Source organism: Delphinus delphis, chromosome X (genome assembly GCF_949987515.2).
Source record: "Delphinus delphis chromosome X, mDelDel1.2, whole genome shotgun sequence".
Lineage (NCBI taxonomy): Eukaryota > Metazoa > Chordata > Mammalia > Artiodactyla > Delphinidae > Delphinus > Delphinus delphis.
The window spans coordinates 84,959,901-84,979,964 of NC_082704.1; the positions used below are offsets into that span (position 1 = coordinate 84,959,901).

The following is a 20,064-nucleotide window of genomic DNA, read 5'->3' on the forward strand; positions in this document are numbered from 1 at the left end:
AGGATTAATTTATTCACTATCATATGTTCTAATAATCTGCTTATTATTTATTTATTCCTCCACAGAACCCCTCTCCTCCCACACACACATGCACACTGAGAAGGTTATTAGGAGTGGGTTACAACCTGGGGCCTGGAGTCTGAAATCTGAGGCACCCTCTTCCGTCATTTTGTGGCTTAGGTGGGGGCATTGTCCAGGCAGAACTGGTGTCTCCATCTGGATACTGCAGAAGGAAGGGGGAACCTAGGCACACCCATAAAGGCGGCCATACCCAGAGGAGTTGATTGGCAGCCTGGAAGACAAATTCTCGCGATAAAGGCACTTTTACCTCAGTAGGGGGCTGGGAGTTGACTGGGAGTGTTGTAGTAGGGGCGGGGAGGAGTTATTTCGATGGAGGTGTTATTTGCAGGTTGCTGAGAGAAATGAAGGGAGTTCACCTACACCGGGCCATCTGCAGGGTCTGCAAGAGGAAAAGAGAGGACGCATTGGCTGGATCCATATGTCCATTTTGCAGATAAGAATACTGAAGCTTATGGTACTTATTGGCACTAAAGCCTTAAGTATCAATAAGAGACAGAGTTGGCATTCATGCCCCTTGGGAGACCCATTTTCTTTTCACCCCCTTAGCAACACCCCCCCCAACACACCCACACACTTACCAGTAGGGGCTGCTGTATGTCTTTGCTGCCGCAAGGGGAAGGTAATGTAGGCATCATAGCCAAAGAGGCATGCAGCGATTAGGCCCAGCACCTGGGGATGGGGATGGGAGTGAGGTGGGAGTGGACTAGGCTAGTCAGCCTATTCGGCCTCCTTGTATCCACCACCTCCAGTGACTACCCCATGCAGGGATGGTAGCTAAAGCCCCAGGTTGGCAAGCCAGAGAGCCCCAGGGAAAGGCCAGAGACTGGACTCTACCCCACCCTCCCTCTTCCTAGTACCTTTCAACACAGTGCAGCCACACAGTGGCCCCACATATAGGGGACGCCATTCATACTGTACATTGAGACAAAGCTCTAGCAGATGGTATAGTCTAGTGTATCGACAAAGGGGCCACCTCTCTGTGCTTCCCACAAAAGTCCCTGTGTCGGACAAGGGATGGCCCTTTACAGCAAATGATTTGGGGAGGACAACCAGGGCCTGGGTCAGACTTTCCTGCAGGCCCTGAGGACAAGTGTGACCTACTGTGGGTCACACACTTTCTGGCAGAAGCGGAGGCAGAAATGACCCCAGGATCCTCAAACCCCTCTCTCTGTGCTTTGGAGCTGACTCCACAGCCTTTACCCCTGCAACGATTTTGGAGTGGTTTCCTCTCTCAACAAGCACAACAATGGAGGTGATCAGGTAGAGGATGACCGCTACAAGGGTTCGGAAGAAATCCTGTGAGGTGTAGGGAGAAGAGGGAAGTCAGTGTCCAGAATTCCCCCCACAATCCCAACTTCCCGAGCCCCTCCCTAGCCTTGCCATTGTGGCCCCTTTCTCACACTCCAAGGCCAGTTGATGAACTGTATCTTGGTGTGCAGGTCACACATGTAGACGACAAAGAAGATAGCAGCAAAGATCATCTCTATCACCGACAAGAAGGAGTATCCTGATGTCGAGGCACCGAAGCAGATCAGAATCACCAGGCACAATATCTGGAAGGATATGTGAAAGGGGGCCTCGATCAACTCCCAGGGCTGAGGGGACTGGTTTAAATTGGGGGCCTCAAACTCAGATGCATACCAGGACTGTAAAAATGACAAATAATAATAGCTAAACACTTATTGTGTGCACACTGTGTTGCAAATGCTGTTCTAAGAGCTGTACAAGTATCAATTCACTCAATCGTCACATCAACCTAATGAGCTGGGTACTATCATTAGTATCTTTATTTTATAGATGAGAAAAGTGAGGCACAGAGACATGAAGTGACTTATCCAGGATCACCCAGCTAATAAGGAGTAGATTTAGGTGCCTCAGTTTCCCCTCTTTTCCCTTCTAGGATGGCCTGCCGGGAGTGGTGCCTTCAGGTGTTTTTTAGTGAGCACTCGCGGCGCCAGCTTCAGGGCTTTGACAGGGCGGGACGTGCGGTTCTCCCAGCAACCCCTTTGGGAAACGGTGAGAGCGATACCAGAGGGGCAGGGCTCCATTAAAGGCGCCGCACCCCTTTTACAAGTGACTCAAAGGAGGCGCCCACTTTGAGAGGGACGGGAAACCAAGGCTCCCAAATAGCTGAGGACCTCCCACCCCACCACAGAGAGGCGAGGAAGAACTGGGGGAGGGCTGGTCACCCTACCCCGCGGGACTAGCGCGCGGGGGCCCCACCCCAACAGGTCCCGCCCCTGGGCGCTCTGCCAACCCTCCCGCCAGTGCCCAGGCCGCGCCACGCCCTGCCACGGGATGCACCCCAACACCCAGCCCCTGGGGACCCCTCCGATGAGTCCACCGATAAGTCTATGGGGTCTCTCTCCATGGGGGCCCCCATATGCCCCTATGGGCCTCTTGCCTGACCCCGTGGGCCAGCAGCTCCCGACCACCTTCTCCAAACTTCACTGACTCGTCCTCCGTGCGCCCCTGGTTTCGGGCCTGCGCCACCAACCCACGCACCCCTCGCTCCACTGCCAAGAAGCCCGGGCCACGCGCCTGCCTCCCCCGGAGCTGCCCCACTCCGCGTAGTCCAGCCACCCTACCCCGCCTTTGCCCACCCGCCAGTCCCGGGACGCTCACAATCTCAGCAAACAGGAGAATTCCCTTTCGGGTGCGTGAGAAGTTGGTGCAGGCGGCCCAGCAGCCGGGGGCCGAGAGGCGCTCGGAATCCGCCATGGCGTGGACCGGAGTCCCGAGAGGCGCGGAGAATCTGCTCGCTTGCTCGTGGGTTCGAGGACGGTACACACCCAGCCGTCTTGCCCGCCGTCTGGCCGGGAAGGGGGCCCCGGGGCGAAGGAGGGAGTGAATCACCGCGCGGAGCAGAAGCGGGCGGGGCCGGAGCGGGCCGGGCCAGGTGGCCGCCGCCCCGGAAGCCCCCTTGCCCCTCCCGCCAAGGATTCTACCCGCCCGGCGCACAGCCCCCAGGGCGTCCCATCTACGGGGTCGCCAGCCTCTGAGGCTTGGCAGTTCTGCGAGCCATGTGTTGCACTGGAGAGGCCCTTCACGCTTTTAGAATACCAATGCGCCTAGGGCTGCCTCAACTCAGAACCATGGGGATTTGGCTTTGGAAGGGAATGCCTCAGTTTCCTTAGCTGTAAAAACGGCTGAGGCCAGGGTTAAACTCAGGTATGTTTCCAGAATTCGGAATATCTTGGATTTTAGAAAGTTTTCTCAATACGTATAAGGCATATTATTTAACACTCTCAGCGGGGTCTGAGACTGTCCCGTTAAAAAACCAAACAAACAAAAACACGTTAATATTTCCTCAAGGAATGGTGTGGACATTCACAGTAAGAGGGATAGGCCAGGACCAAAAATCTTTCCTGGTTAAGTCAGGTCAAGTTTTGTAACCAAATTGTGCCCAACTTGTGGGAAAACTGTTGGTTTCCAAAGCTTTTTGGATTTTGGAATTGTGGATAAAAGATCGTGGACCATGGAATTAACCTCTTAGCAGTGATGGAATGAGACTTCGCCAGTGCACAGGCTGAGAGAGAACAAAGCCTGTTGAGCATCAAACTGCTCGGTAAATGAAGGGTGGACGTTATTAATAGTGTCAGGGCTCAGGGTCTGTTTCTCTGTTCTGCAATTCTAGGGAGGCCCTGGCCCCAAATGTTGGGCTTCCATTTCCTGGTTCTAAGTAGAGGGGCTGTCAGCCCAGTCTTAGATGAAGAATGGGGAAGGAGCACAGCTTTATTTATTGCCGTGAGCTTGGCAAGATGAGGGGAAGGCTGCTGGGTGCCAGACTGGGTGAAAAGGCTGATGACATTTGAAGAGTGTGTTATCCTGAGCGAGTAATTTCTCCTGACTCAGCCTCAAATTCTGCGTCTGAGACATGCACCTGGTCATGGAATCAGGATCTCCCCCAAGATCTGCTGAGGGGCACACTCTCTCCAGAGTGAGTGTTGGTTTCATTCTCATCTCATCTGAGGAGAGGAGAGCCATGGCTGGAAGGCCAGGATGGTTCAACCCAAGGGCCTGCCTGCTTCCCCCCCACCCCCGAACCTGGGGTCCCACAAAACTAAGGGGCTCCCCTCTTTCAGCCCAGGTTGCTGAAAGAGGGATTGGATAGTGGAAGGCATGAAGCATACCTTTCCCAAGGCTGAGTGTTTGCTTTCCAACTCTGTGAGGCCATGCCAGAGTTTCTAGAACAGAACAAACTCTGCTCTGTATCAGGGCCTTTGAACTTGCTGTTCTTACTGCTGTCAATGCCCTTCCCCCAGTTCTACAAACATCTAGCTTCTGGTCACTCAGGTCCCAGATCAAATATTATGTCTTCAAAGAGGCCAGCAGCCCACCATCATTACCTCCCCCACCATAACCTTTTGCTATCTTCCTAACTCTCACTTCTCTCTGAAATTATCTTTTATTTATTCATCTTCTTGTGTATTTTCTTTTCTGACATCTGTCTACCCCCCCCCACTACCTCAGCTACACAATCGTTAGAAATCTTTATATTTCATTCCTCCAGCATCTCACCAGTGCCTATCACAGTGCAAGGTAGACAGTTGGGGCTCAATTAATACTTGTCAAATGCAGGTGAGATTAAGAGGACAGGCTTGGGAATCGGGCAATATTAAATATTGCCTCAATCCCCAACTTCCTCAAGCTATTTATACTCACTGGGCCTCATTTCTCTCTGTGAAATGGTCACATCGGGATTGTTGAGTCGATGTGTAACTAGATGGAAACAGATAGTGCCAGTAAAGCCGGTAGCCAGGATAAGACCAAGTAAATGGTGGCTGGCAGTACTATCGATATTATTAGTCTCCTGGGTGTGACTGTTTGTATAGGACTGGGGCTCTGGAGCCCTTTCCTGACTTCCCTAGAGCCACACTTCTACCAGGCTCTGAGTTAGGGTCAACTAGAAGCCCCAGTGCACTCCCCCACAGTGCCTACAGCGCTAATCATTCAACGGTTCACCTCTTCACCTCTTTATACCCCAACTCCCAGCCTAGTTTTACAGTCCCTCTCTCCTCCCCAGCGCCACCTTGGACACTCACACTCGGGCCCTTTCCCTCCCTCACCTCCCCAGCCCCTCCCCATAGGGGGTAGAGTTGCCCATTCCCTCCAGACCACAGCTTCCTTCGTTGGGGGGATGGGACGAAGTGTTCAGGATGTGGTGACAGCGGAGGTGACGGGACATTTCTGGCCTCGGTCAGCGCCCGCACTGGGGCTACACCGGAGTCCAGCTGGCCATATAAGCCCCGGCTTTGGGGCTCTGTTCCCAGGACGGAGGAAACTCGGGCCTCTCCCAGGACCGGGAACGCCCAGCGTGTAGCGTGTGCACACAAGCCCAGCTGCGGTTCCTCACCATCTATGGAAGAGGGGGGCGCGGCCCAAGGGTTCTAAAAGCCTTTTTTAGCCCGGCCCGCTGACTCACACCTTCCTGGCTCCGCCCCGAAGGGGGCTTCGGGGCCCCAGCCAGTGCCGTAAGGGTGGCAGTCTACAGCCAGCCAAAGCTGGCAGACCAGGCTGGAAGTGAGAGACCGCAGGTTCTCGGCGAAGGAAGCCGCCCCGGTTCTAGCCTTGCTATCCAGCCCAGCTGAGGGTCTGGACGACTCCTGGCCGGGGTTGTGGGTACACTGGTGCACTCCCCGCCACAATAGGCCCACCTCTGCATTCCCCACGCCACGCGCAATAATTAACTTTGAGCCCTGCACACGTCCAAAACAGTGAAATGAATAAATGGGGAGAGAAGCAGGAGTTGGCGAAGGGGAACGGCGTGGGGCTATGCCGGCAGAAGCGAAGACCTCTCTAGAGGCATGAAAGAAACAGCAGGAAGTAAGCTTGACAATAGTTGCTAGAAGAGGCCCTCCTCACAACCAGGTCGACCCACCCGCTGCTTTACGGGTAGGACTCGGGAGCCCCACCCAGCCTAGAGCACCTGGCAAGTTAAGACCGGATCGAACCATTTTATTACCTCCCCCGCCCGAAGCAAGTTGCGCAGGGCTGGCCGGTCCGGGAGGGCCGTACCACTGACGCCTCGAGGGGAGCAAGGGCTGGTCGACTGCGAAGCAGGAGGGGGGAGAAGGCCAAGGAAGCTCTCCCCATGATGCTAGTGAGCGGCGGGCGGGGCACACCAAATCCAGGTTGGGCAGTACCAAGTGACCCGTCTGCTACACGCTCAGTGCCTCCGCCTTCCGGCTGCCATCTCCAGGGCTAGCTGCGCGGACCCCGGGACCCCTAGGGCTCGCGAGAGCCGTTCCTCGCTCGGCACCAGCCAGGGTCCAGGGGAATCCGGGGTGTGGTCGTTGGGGTCCTCTGTGCGGCCCTCAGGAGGAGGAACCGCGGGGTCGTCCGCCACTCCTGGGCTAGACTCCGGGCTGCCCCGGGTTTGGGGCGTCGTACGGGGTCGAGGGTGCTGAAGTGGGGAAGTGCTGGAGCTTCGAGACCTCGTCACCTCTGGTCCCCCAGGATCTGCACTGCGATCTGGGGATGGCAAGACTGCAGATTAGATTAGGCGATAGGGTGGGGAACGGAGATGGGGCCCCTTGGCTGAGGGTGGCCGGCAGACTCGAAGGGCTGCGGGAGACAGAGACCCCAGTACTCAGAGAAACCTCCGTCAATGAATGGACACGCCCTTCGGGAACCCGAGCCACTCCTCAAGACCCGACACCTCCTTTCCCGAGTCCCCTCCCTTCCTGGATGCAGAACACTCCCCTCAGGAATCAATTCCCACAACTCCCAAAGGAAGTCAAATCCCTCCCATACAGGATCCCAGACTCTCTCCCTTGCTCATCCCACCTTCCTCAACTCCCAATCCTTTCCCTAATGGATCCCTCGTCTTTTGGGACCAGACCCCCTACCCTCTGGATCCCCATTCCATCCCCTCTCCACTGAGACCCACTCTGCTTTCCCATCTGAGGACCATGACCCTTCTTTCTGAACAACCACTTTTGCCCCAAACCCCTCTTTTCTCTTCCCTCACGGTACCTCAAAAGCCTCCCCTCTGAAATCCACCCTTATTCCTATCCTGGGACCCTGGTCTTCCCATCCCCACTTTTGAAAATATCATGACCCTCACAAACACCAAGCCCTGATCCTCCCCATTGTGACCACCAAACCCTTCTCACCCAGGTCCCCAGCCTCTCCACTCTGCGACCCTCTTCCTCTCACAGATCCCTGACCCCAATCCTCTGAGAAACCCACCATCTTCTTTCCAGGGCCCTCCCACCCGCTCAGGCTTGCCGGGGTGGGTCTCAGGAGGCCTGCTTAGCACAAGGCAGAGCCGGGGACCTCCTGTGCGAATCCGATCCATGACCTCAGCATGCGTGAGGCCCTGAGTTGACTCTCCATTGATGTGGAGCACGAGGTCGCCAGGCTGCAAGAGTGCAAGGCAAGGGGTGTTGTAGAAAGGTCAAAATGGAGAGCACATCGACAACAGGATAGGACAGGGCTGGCACCGTCGAATGGAGGGTGCTTTATGCTTCACCTGCAAGCGACCGCAGCGCTGTGCTGGCCCGTCCTTCAGCAGCCCGCGAACTGCCAGCGGAGCGTCCCCGTCTGCATCTCGGCCTCCACTTAATGTGAAGCCAAAGCCCACGGAACTGCGAACGAGTTCCACACAGAACTGACCAGAGGCCTGGGGCGGCTTCGAAGCACGACGTGCCTTACCCTCGGTCACTTGGGGTGGCGCGGTACGTGTACCCAAGGTCTCTGACCGACGATGCTGGAGTAAGGACACAAGTATACATACACTGCCGGTCTCGAGGCAGGTGGCCTCGAAGGAGGACAAGGTGGTACCTGGGGCCGGTGTTCCACGAAAGTGGCATGAGGAAGGCGACTGTCTGTGACCTCTATGTCTGCAGAATCCAGCACGCTATTGTCTGGGGGATGAAAAAGGCAGTCGGAAGGGTACTATAAAGAAACTATCTAGGACCAGCCTACTGAGTTAATGTTTCTAGCCTCAACTCATCTCCTTGCCTCTAGGATGCAGAGACAGACATGCTCATCCATTTAACTAGGCTCCGCCCACACGAATAACTATCCTGATCCCGCCTTCTTAGCTAATAACCCTGGGACCAGCTATTTGAATAATCCTAAACACCTTCCTACCTCCCTCTAATAACACGCAGATCCCGCCCCTCATATTAAACCCTTAGACTCACCTTGCAGGGTGCTACTCCAGGATTCCGCTGCTTTAGATTCCAGGCCCCGCCCTCCAATCAGCCTATAAACTTTAACCTACTCCTAACCTTTCGAGCCGCTTCCCCAGTGCGCTTATAGACTCCACCTCCTTGACTAACATTCCAGGCCCGCTCTTTAGCCTAATGCCTGCCCCCAACCCTCTCCAGGCCCCACCTCCTCCACTCGAAACCCCGCTGACAAAAGTAAAGATCAAGCTCCGCACCTACAACTAACCTTGCAACGTTCACCTACTGCAGTAACCCTCTGTGTCACCTCCTAGAGGAATAGTCTAGGCTAACCCCAGCACCCTCGAATCACCGCCGAGGCCAGTCCTCCCAACTCACACCCATTGGCCCCACCCAGGGGAGTAACTAACACTCCTGGGCCCGCCCCCCCAGAACCCCGCTCCACTCCGACCACGCCCCCTGGAGGCCCCGCCCCCATCACGCACCCTCCTTGGGGCGCAGGCGCAATGTGGCGCCGGCCCGGCGTACCAGCGCCGCCACGTCGGCCGCAGCTCGGGCCGCCAGGGGGCGCGCGTCCAGCCGCGCCAGGAGCTGCCGGGCTCTGGGGCCCGCGGGCGGGGGAAGGCCACGGCCTGCGCGAGTGAAAAAAACAGATCAGGGCCCACCCTGAGTCTCAGCGACCACCTACAGCCCCCCCCACGACCGAAGACCTAGAATGCCCCTCAAGATCCCGGAGACCCGAGACCACTACTCCCTCGATAGTTCTGAAAGTCACCGACTGCCCCTCTCATCTCCCGCGACCCCCGACCATCGCGGGTATGCCCGTGGACCCAAAACTGCACCCACCCTGGACAGCTATTTAACCCCAATATTCCTGGACACCTCCGAACACCCTGTGAATAACTCTGAAGGTCTCTCACTGCTCCCCTATAACTCCAGTTTCCAGACTCTTCCTACGAACATCGAGAAGTATCCCGATTCCCCCAGATGTCCCAACAGAACACGGTCTGCCCCCTGTGGCCCAGGCACCCCCGATTCCCCTCCAGTTATCCTAGGCAGCCCTGCTGGCCCACATATCCCCGGAGCCCCCAGCCTAACCCCCCACAATTCACCAAAGACCCCGAGTGCCCAGGTGTCCCCAGTGACCCCGGGCAGACCCCTCCGGCACACCTCCCCGGAGACTCCGGAGAGACCCCCGGGTCTGGTGCGCCGCCCCACAGCGCGGGTGCGGGTAGGGCGCCTTGAGCCCAGCCCGGGTCGCTGGGCCCCTGCCCTCCCCCGCCGCCGCCCGCAGCCGCTAGGGCGCCAGGGCTGCTTTGTTTACCACCTGTCAGAAGGAAAAGGTGAGAAGCAGACAGGCGGGGCGAGGGCTGGCAGGGACGCGCCCACTACCCTCCCACCCCGCGCCCCGTACCTCCTCTGCTCCCCTTAGGGTCCGTGGCGCCCCCCGCGCGTGGCTCCATGACCCGTACTTGGCCTGGTGGACGCACTGCCGCCAGCGACGCGTTTGGAGCGCCCGGGAGCGCTCACCTGGCGGCCCGCCCGGGCTTGGACGCGGCTGAGGCCGGCCGGTCCCGTGCTTGGCGCCCCAACCAGCGCGGTGACCTACCTGGCGGCCGCCAAGGAGGCCTGGCCCTGGGAGCCAGCGCGAGCTCTTGGCCTTGCTCTGCCTCAGGCGCTGCCTCTCTTTCCCAGCATCATGGGAAAACTCTTTCCGCCCAGGGGATGTTGTTATTCCACCTGTGAGAGGGGGAAGTCGAGGCCCAGAGAAGTTAAGGGCCCCACCCGAGCTCTGATGACTAAAAGCGGGGTGAGAACCGGAACCCACGTTTACCAGGGTATTCTGCAGCCTCCACCAGAGCTTTGCACATCGTAGGCACTCAGTAAATTTGCAGTGAATGTTTCCCTACTGGGGGACTGGAAGAGTACGGTGGGCTGGGGAGGAGGGTGCCCTTGGAGCCTTTGGGAGCTCCGGGAGGTTTCAGGGGCCTGAGCATGATAGGGTTGGGGGACTCAAAAAGTAGGGGAGGGCAGGTCTCCTGGAGAGTGGGGAGGCAGTAGGAGCCTGGACTTGAGGAGCCTTTGAAGGCACATGGTGGGGGAGGGGACACTAGCCAATGAGAGGGGAGAAATGAGGCTCTTCCTAGGTTTGAAAAGGGGTGGGGCGTGTCTGGAGACAAAGCCCCCAAGGGTGGAGCACTTGGGCAGAGTGCTACTGAAGTGGAAGGAGGAATGGGGAGCTGTGAGAGAAGGCCTGTGGCCACCACTTTGTGGAAGAAGAAACTGAGGATGGGAGGGGCCCAGGGTTGCACAGTCAGCCAGCAACAGTGGGGGTCTCAGGTAGCTTACCCCCAACAGTCATCTGGTCCATGACTGTTTCATTATGGGATGTGAACACACTGTGTCCTGATGTCCCTTCTGGCAGGCTGTGCAACCTCTCTCATCCACCTTTCAGGGTCCTGGTTTTGTTGTAGTTGAAAGGGCTGAATGCTCCCTACTTTCCTTCCTCCTGTAGTCCCATGCCCCTCCCATCTCTGACCTGACCTTGTCTGTGGGGGAACACACTGGACCTCCTTCACTGCTCTGCCCTGTTCTTGTGACCGAATGGGGCTTTCACAACTCCCTAAATATGCCCACTGTTCTTCCCATCTCCCTGCTTTTGCCTATGCTGTTCCCTCTTTCTAGGCGGCCTTTCCCAGCCTTTTGTCTACCTGGAAGGTGACTGCATGTTATCAAGGCCCAATTCAAAGTCTTCAACCCTGCGTTCTTCTATTTCTGAAAAGAAAGAACACATGTTTATATGCAGACGATGGATGGTTGTCCCTGCAGAATTGTAAACCAAAGTGCTTCTGTCTGTGGGGATGAGTCCAAGCTGCTTTCTTTTCCTGAGTCTTCCCAGGAGAACTGGGTTGAGGAGAAAAACCAAGGCTGAGCCCCAGGAATCCATATCCTCTCCTCCACTGGGAAGCCTTTCCACTCTCTCCTCCAGGGCCCAGTCCCCTTTCCCTCCCCCAGGGACCTCCCCAATCCTGCAGGGCAGTGCTGGTCACCAGGATCACTGGCTTCTCTGGGCATCTGCCTGCCTGAACTGGGATCCGCTCTGTCCCTCTTGGCCACCCCTGGGAGTCCAGCTGATGTGTGCGCTCCCAGGGGTCCCCAGCAGTCCCCAGCATAAGATGGCTACATCTGCCCACCTTCTCTTCAGAGAAGCCAAGATGCTCTCTTTGTATAATGCTGTGTAAACCTCTTATGTATGGCTTGTGGAATGAGAAATAAGGCAACACAAGGCACAATTATTACCCCAGTTTTATAAATTAGAAGGAGGCCCAGAGAGTGTAAGCAACTTACCATCATCTGGCCCTGTTCTTACTGAGACTTCAAGCACTGAAAATGGAGATGGCAGCTTCCAATCTGGGGTTTGGGTCTTGGGGAACCAGTGATTGTGGTAGAGGGGTGCTTAAAGATTGAGGAATGGGTGCCTGAGGTTCTATAGATTGCTTGATGGGAGAGCCTTGCAGAGGAGCATTGTCGAAAGTTCGGGATGGTGGATGGTGAAGGGAGGTTTCCAAGTATCCGGCAGCCTGGATGTTTCAGAAATGGGGCAAAGAGCTTACCAACTGGATGGGGGCTCAAGTATTTGGAGATGGGGGATTGTTTGAGACTGGGAGATGCTCAGTCTTAGGGGAGTTTGCAAAGGAATGGGGTGTCCAAGGATGGCCTCAGGGATGAATGGTAGGGACGGGACCCTGGGTGAGAGTTTGCTGAGAGCTGATACCAGCAGGGCCACAAATCTGGGGATGGGGCAAGGATTGGGGTTGAGGAAGCCATGCTCAGGTCACCAAGGCAGCTGGCAGGGTTAGGGGGGCCAGACAAAAGGCAAACCCTAGCTACAGAATGTGGAATCCTAGCTACTGCTTTGTCTGGACCCTCAGTGTACCCCTCTGGGAAGTGGTGGTAATGAAGTGTGCATGGTAAAATTGCCAAAGGATTAGGAATAAACCTTCCAAACCACCTGCATTGTGCCCAGCCAAACTGTGGTAGCAGCTCTGGTGCTTATCTTTAATCAATATTGATTACAATCAGCTGGACAGGTCAAACCCCCTCTTAGTCCTCTCCATTGTGGGTTTAAACCAATGCATTCTTAGCCTCATCCATTCATGAAAATAAGCCTTTTGCCCCTTTTAGCGTCACCTAATTCATGGATTTAAGTCAGTCCCTCTCACAACCCCACCAGTTCTTATTGATTTAATCAAATATTTCTTCTTTTTAAGAAATAGATCCCTTTTAAGGGGATTGAGGTTTAATTGACATAAAATTTGATAGGTTTTGAACTTGTTACTGAACGAGGTTCATTTGCTCAACACTCAGCAAGCCAAACGCTGAGACAGCAAGGTCTGCAGCAGAGAAAGGGTTTATTCACCACCTCCCCAAAGGCACAGGGCTTGAGATACTTATGGGATAAAGAAGCAGGGTGGTCTCAGGCCCAGGGTAAAGTGTTTGGAGGCAGGGAAAAGGTGAGGCAATCGATGTTCTGCACAGGTGTATATGAGTTACATGCTTCTTCATGGAATGCATGTTCAAAAATGGAGGTGCTTAGCATGATCTGAGGGTGGAGTTTTCGGCCCTCTGATGTCAAAAGGTCATTCATCAAACACCTGTGCAGGCCCAGTTTTGGGGTCGGTGGTCCCAACCAGTCTTAGCTGGCTCGAATAGGACAAGAGCTGACTCCAAGTTCCTGGAAAACAGTGGTAAGCCCCATTACTATAGCAACCCATATGTCAGAGGTGTTATCTATAGGGGGTGGTAAAGGAGTCAAAAATAATTAAGGCGAGTTTGGTCAGTGAAGGCAGGTTACAAGCAGAGGGGTTTTTAACAAGCTGTTCCCTTACCTGCTGTTCTGTAAGACAAGCTCAAGAATTTCTGTTAGGCACCTGAACAGAAACACTAACCCTATGGGGCATGGTTTCAAACTGTTTACAACTGTGAGACTATCACTACAAGTTAGGGAACACAATCCTCACTGCCAAAAGTTTTCTCCTGCCCCTGTGTGATTCCTCTTTCCTGCCTGCTGGTCCCTCCCCGTCGTCACCAATCTACTTTCTTTCACTGTACATTAGTTTGCATTTTACTAGATTTTTATATAAACAGAATCATACAGAATGTACTCTTTGCGTGGGGAGGTAGGTCTTGCTTCTTTCGCTTAACAGAATTATTTTGAGATCCATCCAAATTTTACATCCATTTTTATTGCAGTGTAGTATTCCATTGCATGAATATTCCAGTTTGTTGATCCATTCACCTGTTGATGGACATTTGGGTTGTTTTCAGTTTGGGGCTATTAACATATGCTATGGACTCATGTCTCCCCAAAATTCATATATTAAATCTCTAACCCCCGATGTGATTGTATCTGGAGATAGAGTCTTTAGGAGGAAAATAAGGTAAAATGATGTCATAAGACGGGAGTTCCCTGGTGGTCTAGTGGTTAGGATTTGACGCTTTCACTGCTGTGGCTGGCCCGAGTTCAACCTCTGGTCAAGGAACTAAGATCCCGCAAGCCACAGGACATGGCCAAAATTTTAAAAAATGGTGTCATAAGAGTGGGGTCCTAATCTGATAAGATGTGGCCTGATAAGAAGAGGAAGATCTCTCTCTCTCTCTTCCATGTGAGGATACAGAGTGAAGGTGGCCATTTGCAAGCTGGGAAGACAGCCTTACCAGGAACTAAACTGGCTAGCACCTTGGTCTTTGATGTCCCAGCCTCCAGAACCGTGAGAGATAAATTTCTGTTGTCACATGGTATTTTGTTATGGCAGCCTGAGATGACTTAGACAACAAATAAAGCTTCTATGAACATTCATTTACAAATATTTGTGTAGACATATGCTTTCATCTCTTTTAGGTAAATACCTAGGAGTGGAAGGCTGGATCATACATGTAACTTTAACTTTTCAAAGATACTGCCGGACTTCCCTGGTGGTCCAGCGGTTAAGACTCAGTGCTTCCAATGCTGGGGATGTGGGTTTGATCCCTGGTTTGGAAACACTAAGATCCCGCATGCTGTGAGGTGCAGCCAAAAACAAAAAACCAAAAAAAAAACCGATACTGCCAAACTGTTTTCTAAAGATGCTATAGATCATTTTACATTTCCATCAACAGTATATGAGAGAATTCCCCGGGGGTTCATTGGTTAGGGACTCGGTGCTCTCACTGTCTGGGGTCTGGGTTCAATCACTGGTTGGGGAAATAAGATCCCACAAGTCCCACGGCACAACCAAAAAAAAGTAAACAGTATATGAGAGTTCCATTTCCTCCACATCTTCACAAACAGTTGGTATGGTCAGATTTTTAATTAACTTTAGCCATTCTAATACGTGTGTAATGGTATTTCATCATGATTTTAACTTGCATTACCCAAAAGACTAATAATATTAAGCATTGTTTACACGCTTATTTGCCATGTGTATATGTTCTCTGGTAAAGTTTGTGTTCAAATCTTTTGCCTGTTTCTTCCTCGACAAAGTGGTGGCCACAGGCCTTCTCTCACAGCTCCCCATTCCTCCTTCCACTTCTGTAGCACTCTGCCCAAGTGCTCCACCCTTGGGGGCTTTGTCTCCAGACACGCCCCACCCCTTTTCAAACCTAGGAAGGGCCTCATTTCTCCCCTCTCATTGGCTAGTGTCCCCTCCCCCACCATGTGCCTTCAAAGGCTCCTCAAGTCCAGGCTCCTACTGCCTCCCCACTCTCCAGGAGACCTGCCCTCCCCTACTTTTTGAGTCCCCCAACCCTATCATGCTCAGGCCCCTGAAACCTCCCGGAGCTCCCAAAGGCTCCAAGGGCACCCTCCTCCCCAGCCCACCGTACTCTTCCAGTCCCCCAGTAGGGAAACATTCACTGCAAATTTACTGAGTGCCTACGATGTGCAAAGCTCTGGTGGAGGCTGCAGAATACCCTGGTAAACGTGGGTTCCGGTTCTCACCCCGCTTTTAGTCATCAGAGCTCGGGTGGGGCCCTTAACTTCTCTGGGCCTCGACTTCCCCCTCTCACAGGTGGAATAACAACATCCCCTGGGCGGAAAGAGTTTTCCCATGATGCTGGGAAAGAGAGGCAGCGCCTGAGGCAGAGCAAGGCCAAGAGCTCGCGCTGGCTCCCAGGGCCAGGCCTCCTTGGCGGCCGCCAGGTAGGTCACCGCGCTGGTTGGGGCGCCAAGCACGGGACCGGCCGGCCTCAGCCGCGTCCAAGCCCGGGCGGGCCGCCAGGTGAGCGCTCCCTGGCGCTCCAAACGCGTCGCTGGCGGCAGTGCGTCCACCAGGCCAAGTACGGGTCATGGAGCCACGCGCGGGGGGCGCCACGGACCCTAAGGGGAGCAGAGGAGGTACGGGGCGCGGGGTGGGAGGGTAGTGGGCGCGTCCCTGCCAGCCCTCGCCCCGCCTGTCTGCTTCTCACCTTTTCCTTCTGACAGGTGGTAAACAAAGCAGCCCTGGCGCCCTAGCGGCTGCGGGCGGCGGCGGGGGAGGGCAGGGGCCCAGCGACCCGGGCTGGGCTCGAGGCGCCCTACCCGCACCCGCGCTGTGGGGCGGCGCACCAGACCCGGGGGTCTCTCCGGAGTCTCCGGGGAGGTGTGCCGGAGGGGTCTGCCCGGGGTCACTGGGGACACCTGGGCACTCGGGGTCTTTGGTGAATTGTGGGGGGTTAGGCTGGGGGCTCCGGGGATATGTGGGCCAGCAGGGCTGCCTAGGATAATTGGAGGGGAATCGGGGGTGCCTGGGCCACAGGGGGCAGACCGTGTTCTGTTGGGACATCTGGGGGAATCGGGATACTTCTCGATGTTCGGGGGAAGAGTCTGGAAACTGGAGTTATAGGGGAGCAGTGAGAGACCTTCAGAGTTATTCACAGGGTGTTCGGAGGTGTCCAGGAATATTGGGGTTAAATAGCTGTCCAGGGATATCGTGGGTGCAGTTTTGGGTCCACGGGCATACCCGCGATGGTCGGGGGTCGCGGGAGATGAGAGGGGCAGTCGGTGACTTTCAGAACTATCGAGGGAGTGGTCTCGGGTCTCCGGGATCTTGAGGGGCATTCTAGGTCTTCGGTCGTGGCGGGGGGGGGGCTGTAGGGGGTCGCTGAGACTCAGGGTGGGCCCTGATCTGTTCTTTTCACTCGCGCAGGCCGTGGCCTTCCCCCGCCCGCGGGCCCCAGAGCCCGGCAGCTCCTGGCGCGGCTGGACGCGCGCCTCCTGGCGGCCTGAGCTGCGGCCGACGTGCTGGCGCTTGGACGCCGGGCCGGCGCCACATTGCGCCTGCGCCCCAAGGAGGGTGCGTGATGGGGGCGGGGCCTCCAGGGAGCGCGGTCGGAGTGGAGCGGGGTTCTGGGGGGGCGGGCCCAGGAGTGTTAGTTACTCCCCTGGGTGGGGCCAATGGGTGTGAGTTAGGAGGATGGGCCTCGGCGGTGATTCGAGGGTGCTGGGGTTAGCCTAGATTATTTCTCTAGGAGCTGACACAGAGAGGGTTACTGCAGTAGGTGAACGTTGCAAGATTAGTTGTGGGTGCGGAGCTTGATCTTTACTTTTGTCGGCGGGGTTTCGAGTGGCATTTCTGAGGAGGCGGGGCCTGGAGAGGGTTGGGGGCGGGCATTTGGCTAAGGGGCGGGCCTGGAATGTTAGTCAAGGAGGTGGAGTCTATAAGCGCACTGGGGTAGCGGCTCGAAAGGTCAGGAAAAGGTTGAAATTTTTAGGCTGATTGGGGGGCGGGGCCTGGAATCTTCAGCAGCGGAATCCTGGAGTAGCACCCTGCAGGGTGAGCCTAAGGGTTTAATATGAGGGGCGGGATCTGCGTGTTATTAGAGGGAGGTAGGAAGGTGTTTAGGATTATTCAAATAGCTGGTCCCAGGGTTATTAGCTAAGAAGGCGGGATCAGGATGGTCATTCTGGTGGCCGGAGCCTGAATGATTACTTGAGGGGCACTGCCTAAGTAGTAAATGGTGAGTGAGGCCCGGATGAGTTCAACGAGATGAGGCTAGAATGTTTATATAGGGGGAATGGCCTATGCTGTTTCATTGGAGGGTCATTAACGGTTTTCTTAGCCTCTTTCATCCTTCAGCCCTTCAGTGTTGGAATGTAAGGACAATAACATCATGGATAGTCACTTGTTCCAACATCCCCTTGCCTCCCAGCCAGAGTTCTTAGCATGGCAAATGAAGTCGGTTTTTAAAACCTTGTGTACTTTTGGGAAGCTTGAACAGTCCATCCTGCCAAGACTTCCTTAATGAATCTTGGGTTCCTGGATGTGGAGAGAGGGTGGTAGAGAAGGATGGGTGCTGCAGGAGAGCAATGGACAGGGCCAGCTGAGAATCCAGCACAAGCCTTGAGTCAATATTGGATGTCTCTCCATTTATTTGGTCGTCTTTAATTTCTTTCAACATTGTTTTGTAGTTTCCAGAGTACAGTTTTTACGCCTCTTTTGTTAAATTTGTTCCAAAGTATTTTATTGTTTCGAGGCTGTTGTAAATGGAATTATTTTCTTAATTTCTTTTTTTTTTTTTTTTTTTTTTGCGGTACGCGGGCCTCTCACTGTTGCGGCCTCTCCCGTTGCGGAGCACAGTCTCCGGACGTGCAGGCTCAGCGGCCATGGCTCACGGGCCCAGCCGCTCCGTGGCATGTGGGATCCTCCCGGACCGGGGCACAAACCCGTGTCCCCTGAATCGGCAGGCGGACTCTCAACCACTGCGCCACCAGGGAAGCCCCTTAATTTCATTTTTGTCTATAGAAATACAGTTGATTTTTGTATATTGATCTTCTATCCTGTAACCTTGCCAAACTTGTTTATTAGTTCTAATTGTTTTTTTAGTGGATTCCTTAACATTAGTTTGCAAATAGAGATGGTTTTACATCTTCCTTTTGTTAAAAAGAAAAAAGTAGCCCAAAATGGAGTGACTTGTGCTAAGCCCCACTGATACTTAATAACTAACCTAACTGTAGTTTCAGGCTATCCTACATTTGAATTTTAAGCCAATCAGTCTGTGATTTTTCCTGGTCTGCACTAGTGAGGTAATCTGCCTAAAACACTCTCCCTTGTCTTCCCCCTAAGTGAGGGTGACCTTGCCAGAAATAATTCACTCTTTTAACTTCCTTGTCCTTCCTTTCTTAACACTTTCCAATCTGGACGCCTTTTATTTCTTTTTCTTCCCTACTTTTCCTTGGCTAGATCTTCAAGTACAATATTGAATAGAAGTAGCAAGAGCAGACATTGTTTTTTTCCAGATCGTGGGTGCAGAGTATACAGACTGTCACTATTAAATAGGATCTTAGCTATTTTCTGGACCCACTGTTTCTGATAAGAAGCCTGCTTGTAATCTTATTGGGGTTACCTTGTATAATAGATGATCAGTCATTTTTCTCTTTGTTCTTTCAAGTTTTCTCTTGGGGTTTTAATATTTTTGATTATGATGTGCCTAGGTATCTATCTCTTTGTATTTTATCCTGCTTGGAGTCGGTTAAGCTTCTTGGACATGTAGATTAAAGTTTTTTTCATGAAATTTAGAATGGTTTTAGCTGTTACTTCCTTGGATATTTTTCTCTGCTCCTCTCCCTGTCTCTACTTCTTCTGCTACCCCTGTTACACATATGTTGGTGCACCTAATGGTGTCCCATACTTGTCTGATGCTCTGTTCATTTTTTCTTGATTCCTTTTACTGTCTGTTCTGCAAATTGCATAATCTGTATTGCCCTCTCTCCTAGTTCACTGCTTCTTTCTTCTGCTAGCCCATATCTACTTTTAGCCCCTCTGGTTAGTTTTTCATTTTGGTTATTGTACTGTGGATGAAAAACTAATCAATCAATCTAAGAAAGAAATTGAAATTTTTATTCAAGCCAAATTTGAGGATTATAACCCAGGAAGAGCATCTCAGAAAGCTCTGAGAACTGCTCCACCCCTTAGAAGTCAAGGCACAGTTATATGTTTTTTGAGAAAGAGGGCTGTACATCAAATGGTGTATTATTGATGGTTTACATAATCCATATCTAAGCATCATCATGGTAGGTCATGTTACAAGATCAAGAAGGAATATTATCTTTTAAGGAGTTGTCTTGTTGATGCTGAAACCTGCACACCTGGTCTGATTAGATTAGAACACAATCGCACCTCATATGGGATTCAAACCCAGCCAAAACTCAGATTCAGACTTGAACCCATGGGCTAGGACTCAAACCCACTGTCTTAATTAAAGTCACTCACCTCGTGTCAAGACTTACTGAAGCTCAGGTTCTTTATGTCTCAGCACAGAAGGAATTCAGCAAGAGTCAAAGCAATAGGCAAGAAGTAGACTTATTAATATTGGACTCTTGTGAGGGATACAAGTGGGCAGGCAAGGGGGCTCTGCCCCAAGAAGGAAAGTAGGTTTATTTAGGGAGATACATACACAGTCCATAGACTCCATACACACTCCACATAGAGTGTGGTCCCAAAACATGGGGTGGTTAGTTTTAATGGGCTTGGTAATTTCATAGGCTAACAACTGGGAGGATTATTCCAACTCTTTGGGGAAGGAGTGGAATTTTCCAGGAATTGGGCCACCGCTCACTTTTTGCCCTTTCTTAGTCAGCCTCAGAACTGTCATGGTGCCTGTGGGTGTGTCATTTAGCATGCTAATATATTACAGTGAGCATATAATGAGGCTCAAGGTCTACTGGAAGTCAAATCTTCTGCCATCTCCAGCCTAATTGGTTCTACTTTTTGTCCTATCCACAATGGCTATATCATTCTTTTTTTTTTTTTTTTTTGGTTGTGTTGGGTCTTTGTTGCTGCGTGTGGGCTTTCTCTACTTGAGTCGAGTGGGGGCTACTCTTCATTGC

At 53.2% G+C, this 20,064-nt stretch overlaps 2 protein-coding genes across 3 annotated transcripts; both read right to left on the bottom strand.

Annotated features, from left to right (window-relative positions):
• Window positions 1-24: 24 nt before the first annotated feature.
• Window positions 25-2,933, bottom strand: PLP2 (proteolipid protein 2). Its single transcript, XM_060001695.1, has 5 exons — window positions 2,707-2,933; window positions 1,482-1,634; window positions 1,282-1,377; window positions 660-750; window positions 25-460 (listed from the first exon to the last, which is right to left on the bottom strand). The coding sequence occupies exons 1-5, from the start codon at window positions 2,800-2,802 to the stop codon at window positions 438-440; spliced, it is 459 nt and encodes a 152-aa protein (XP_059857678.1). The 5' UTR covers window positions 2,803-2,933; the 3' UTR covers window positions 25-437.
• Window positions 2,934-5,794: 2,861 nt separating this feature from the next.
• MAGIX (MAGI family member, X-linked) lies at window positions 5,795-9,745 on the bottom strand. 2 transcript variants are annotated; one of them, XM_060002777.1, is made up of 6 exons: window positions 9,634-9,745; window positions 8,705-8,851; window positions 7,870-7,952; window positions 7,559-7,795; window positions 7,315-7,447; window positions 5,795-6,555 (listed from the first exon to the last, which is right to left on the bottom strand). In XM_060002777.1, the coding sequence occupies exons 1-6, from the start codon at window positions 9,680-9,682 to the stop codon at window positions 6,251-6,253; spliced, it is 954 nt and encodes a 317-aa protein (XP_059858760.1). In that variant the 5' UTR covers window positions 9,683-9,745; the 3' UTR covers window positions 5,795-6,250. The 2 variants fall into 2 exon arrangements, with proteins under 2 accessions (XP_059858760.1, XP_059858759.1); XM_060002776.1 differs by having other exon boundaries at window positions 7,276-7,447.
• Window positions 9,746-20,064: the final 10,319 nt, after the last annotated feature.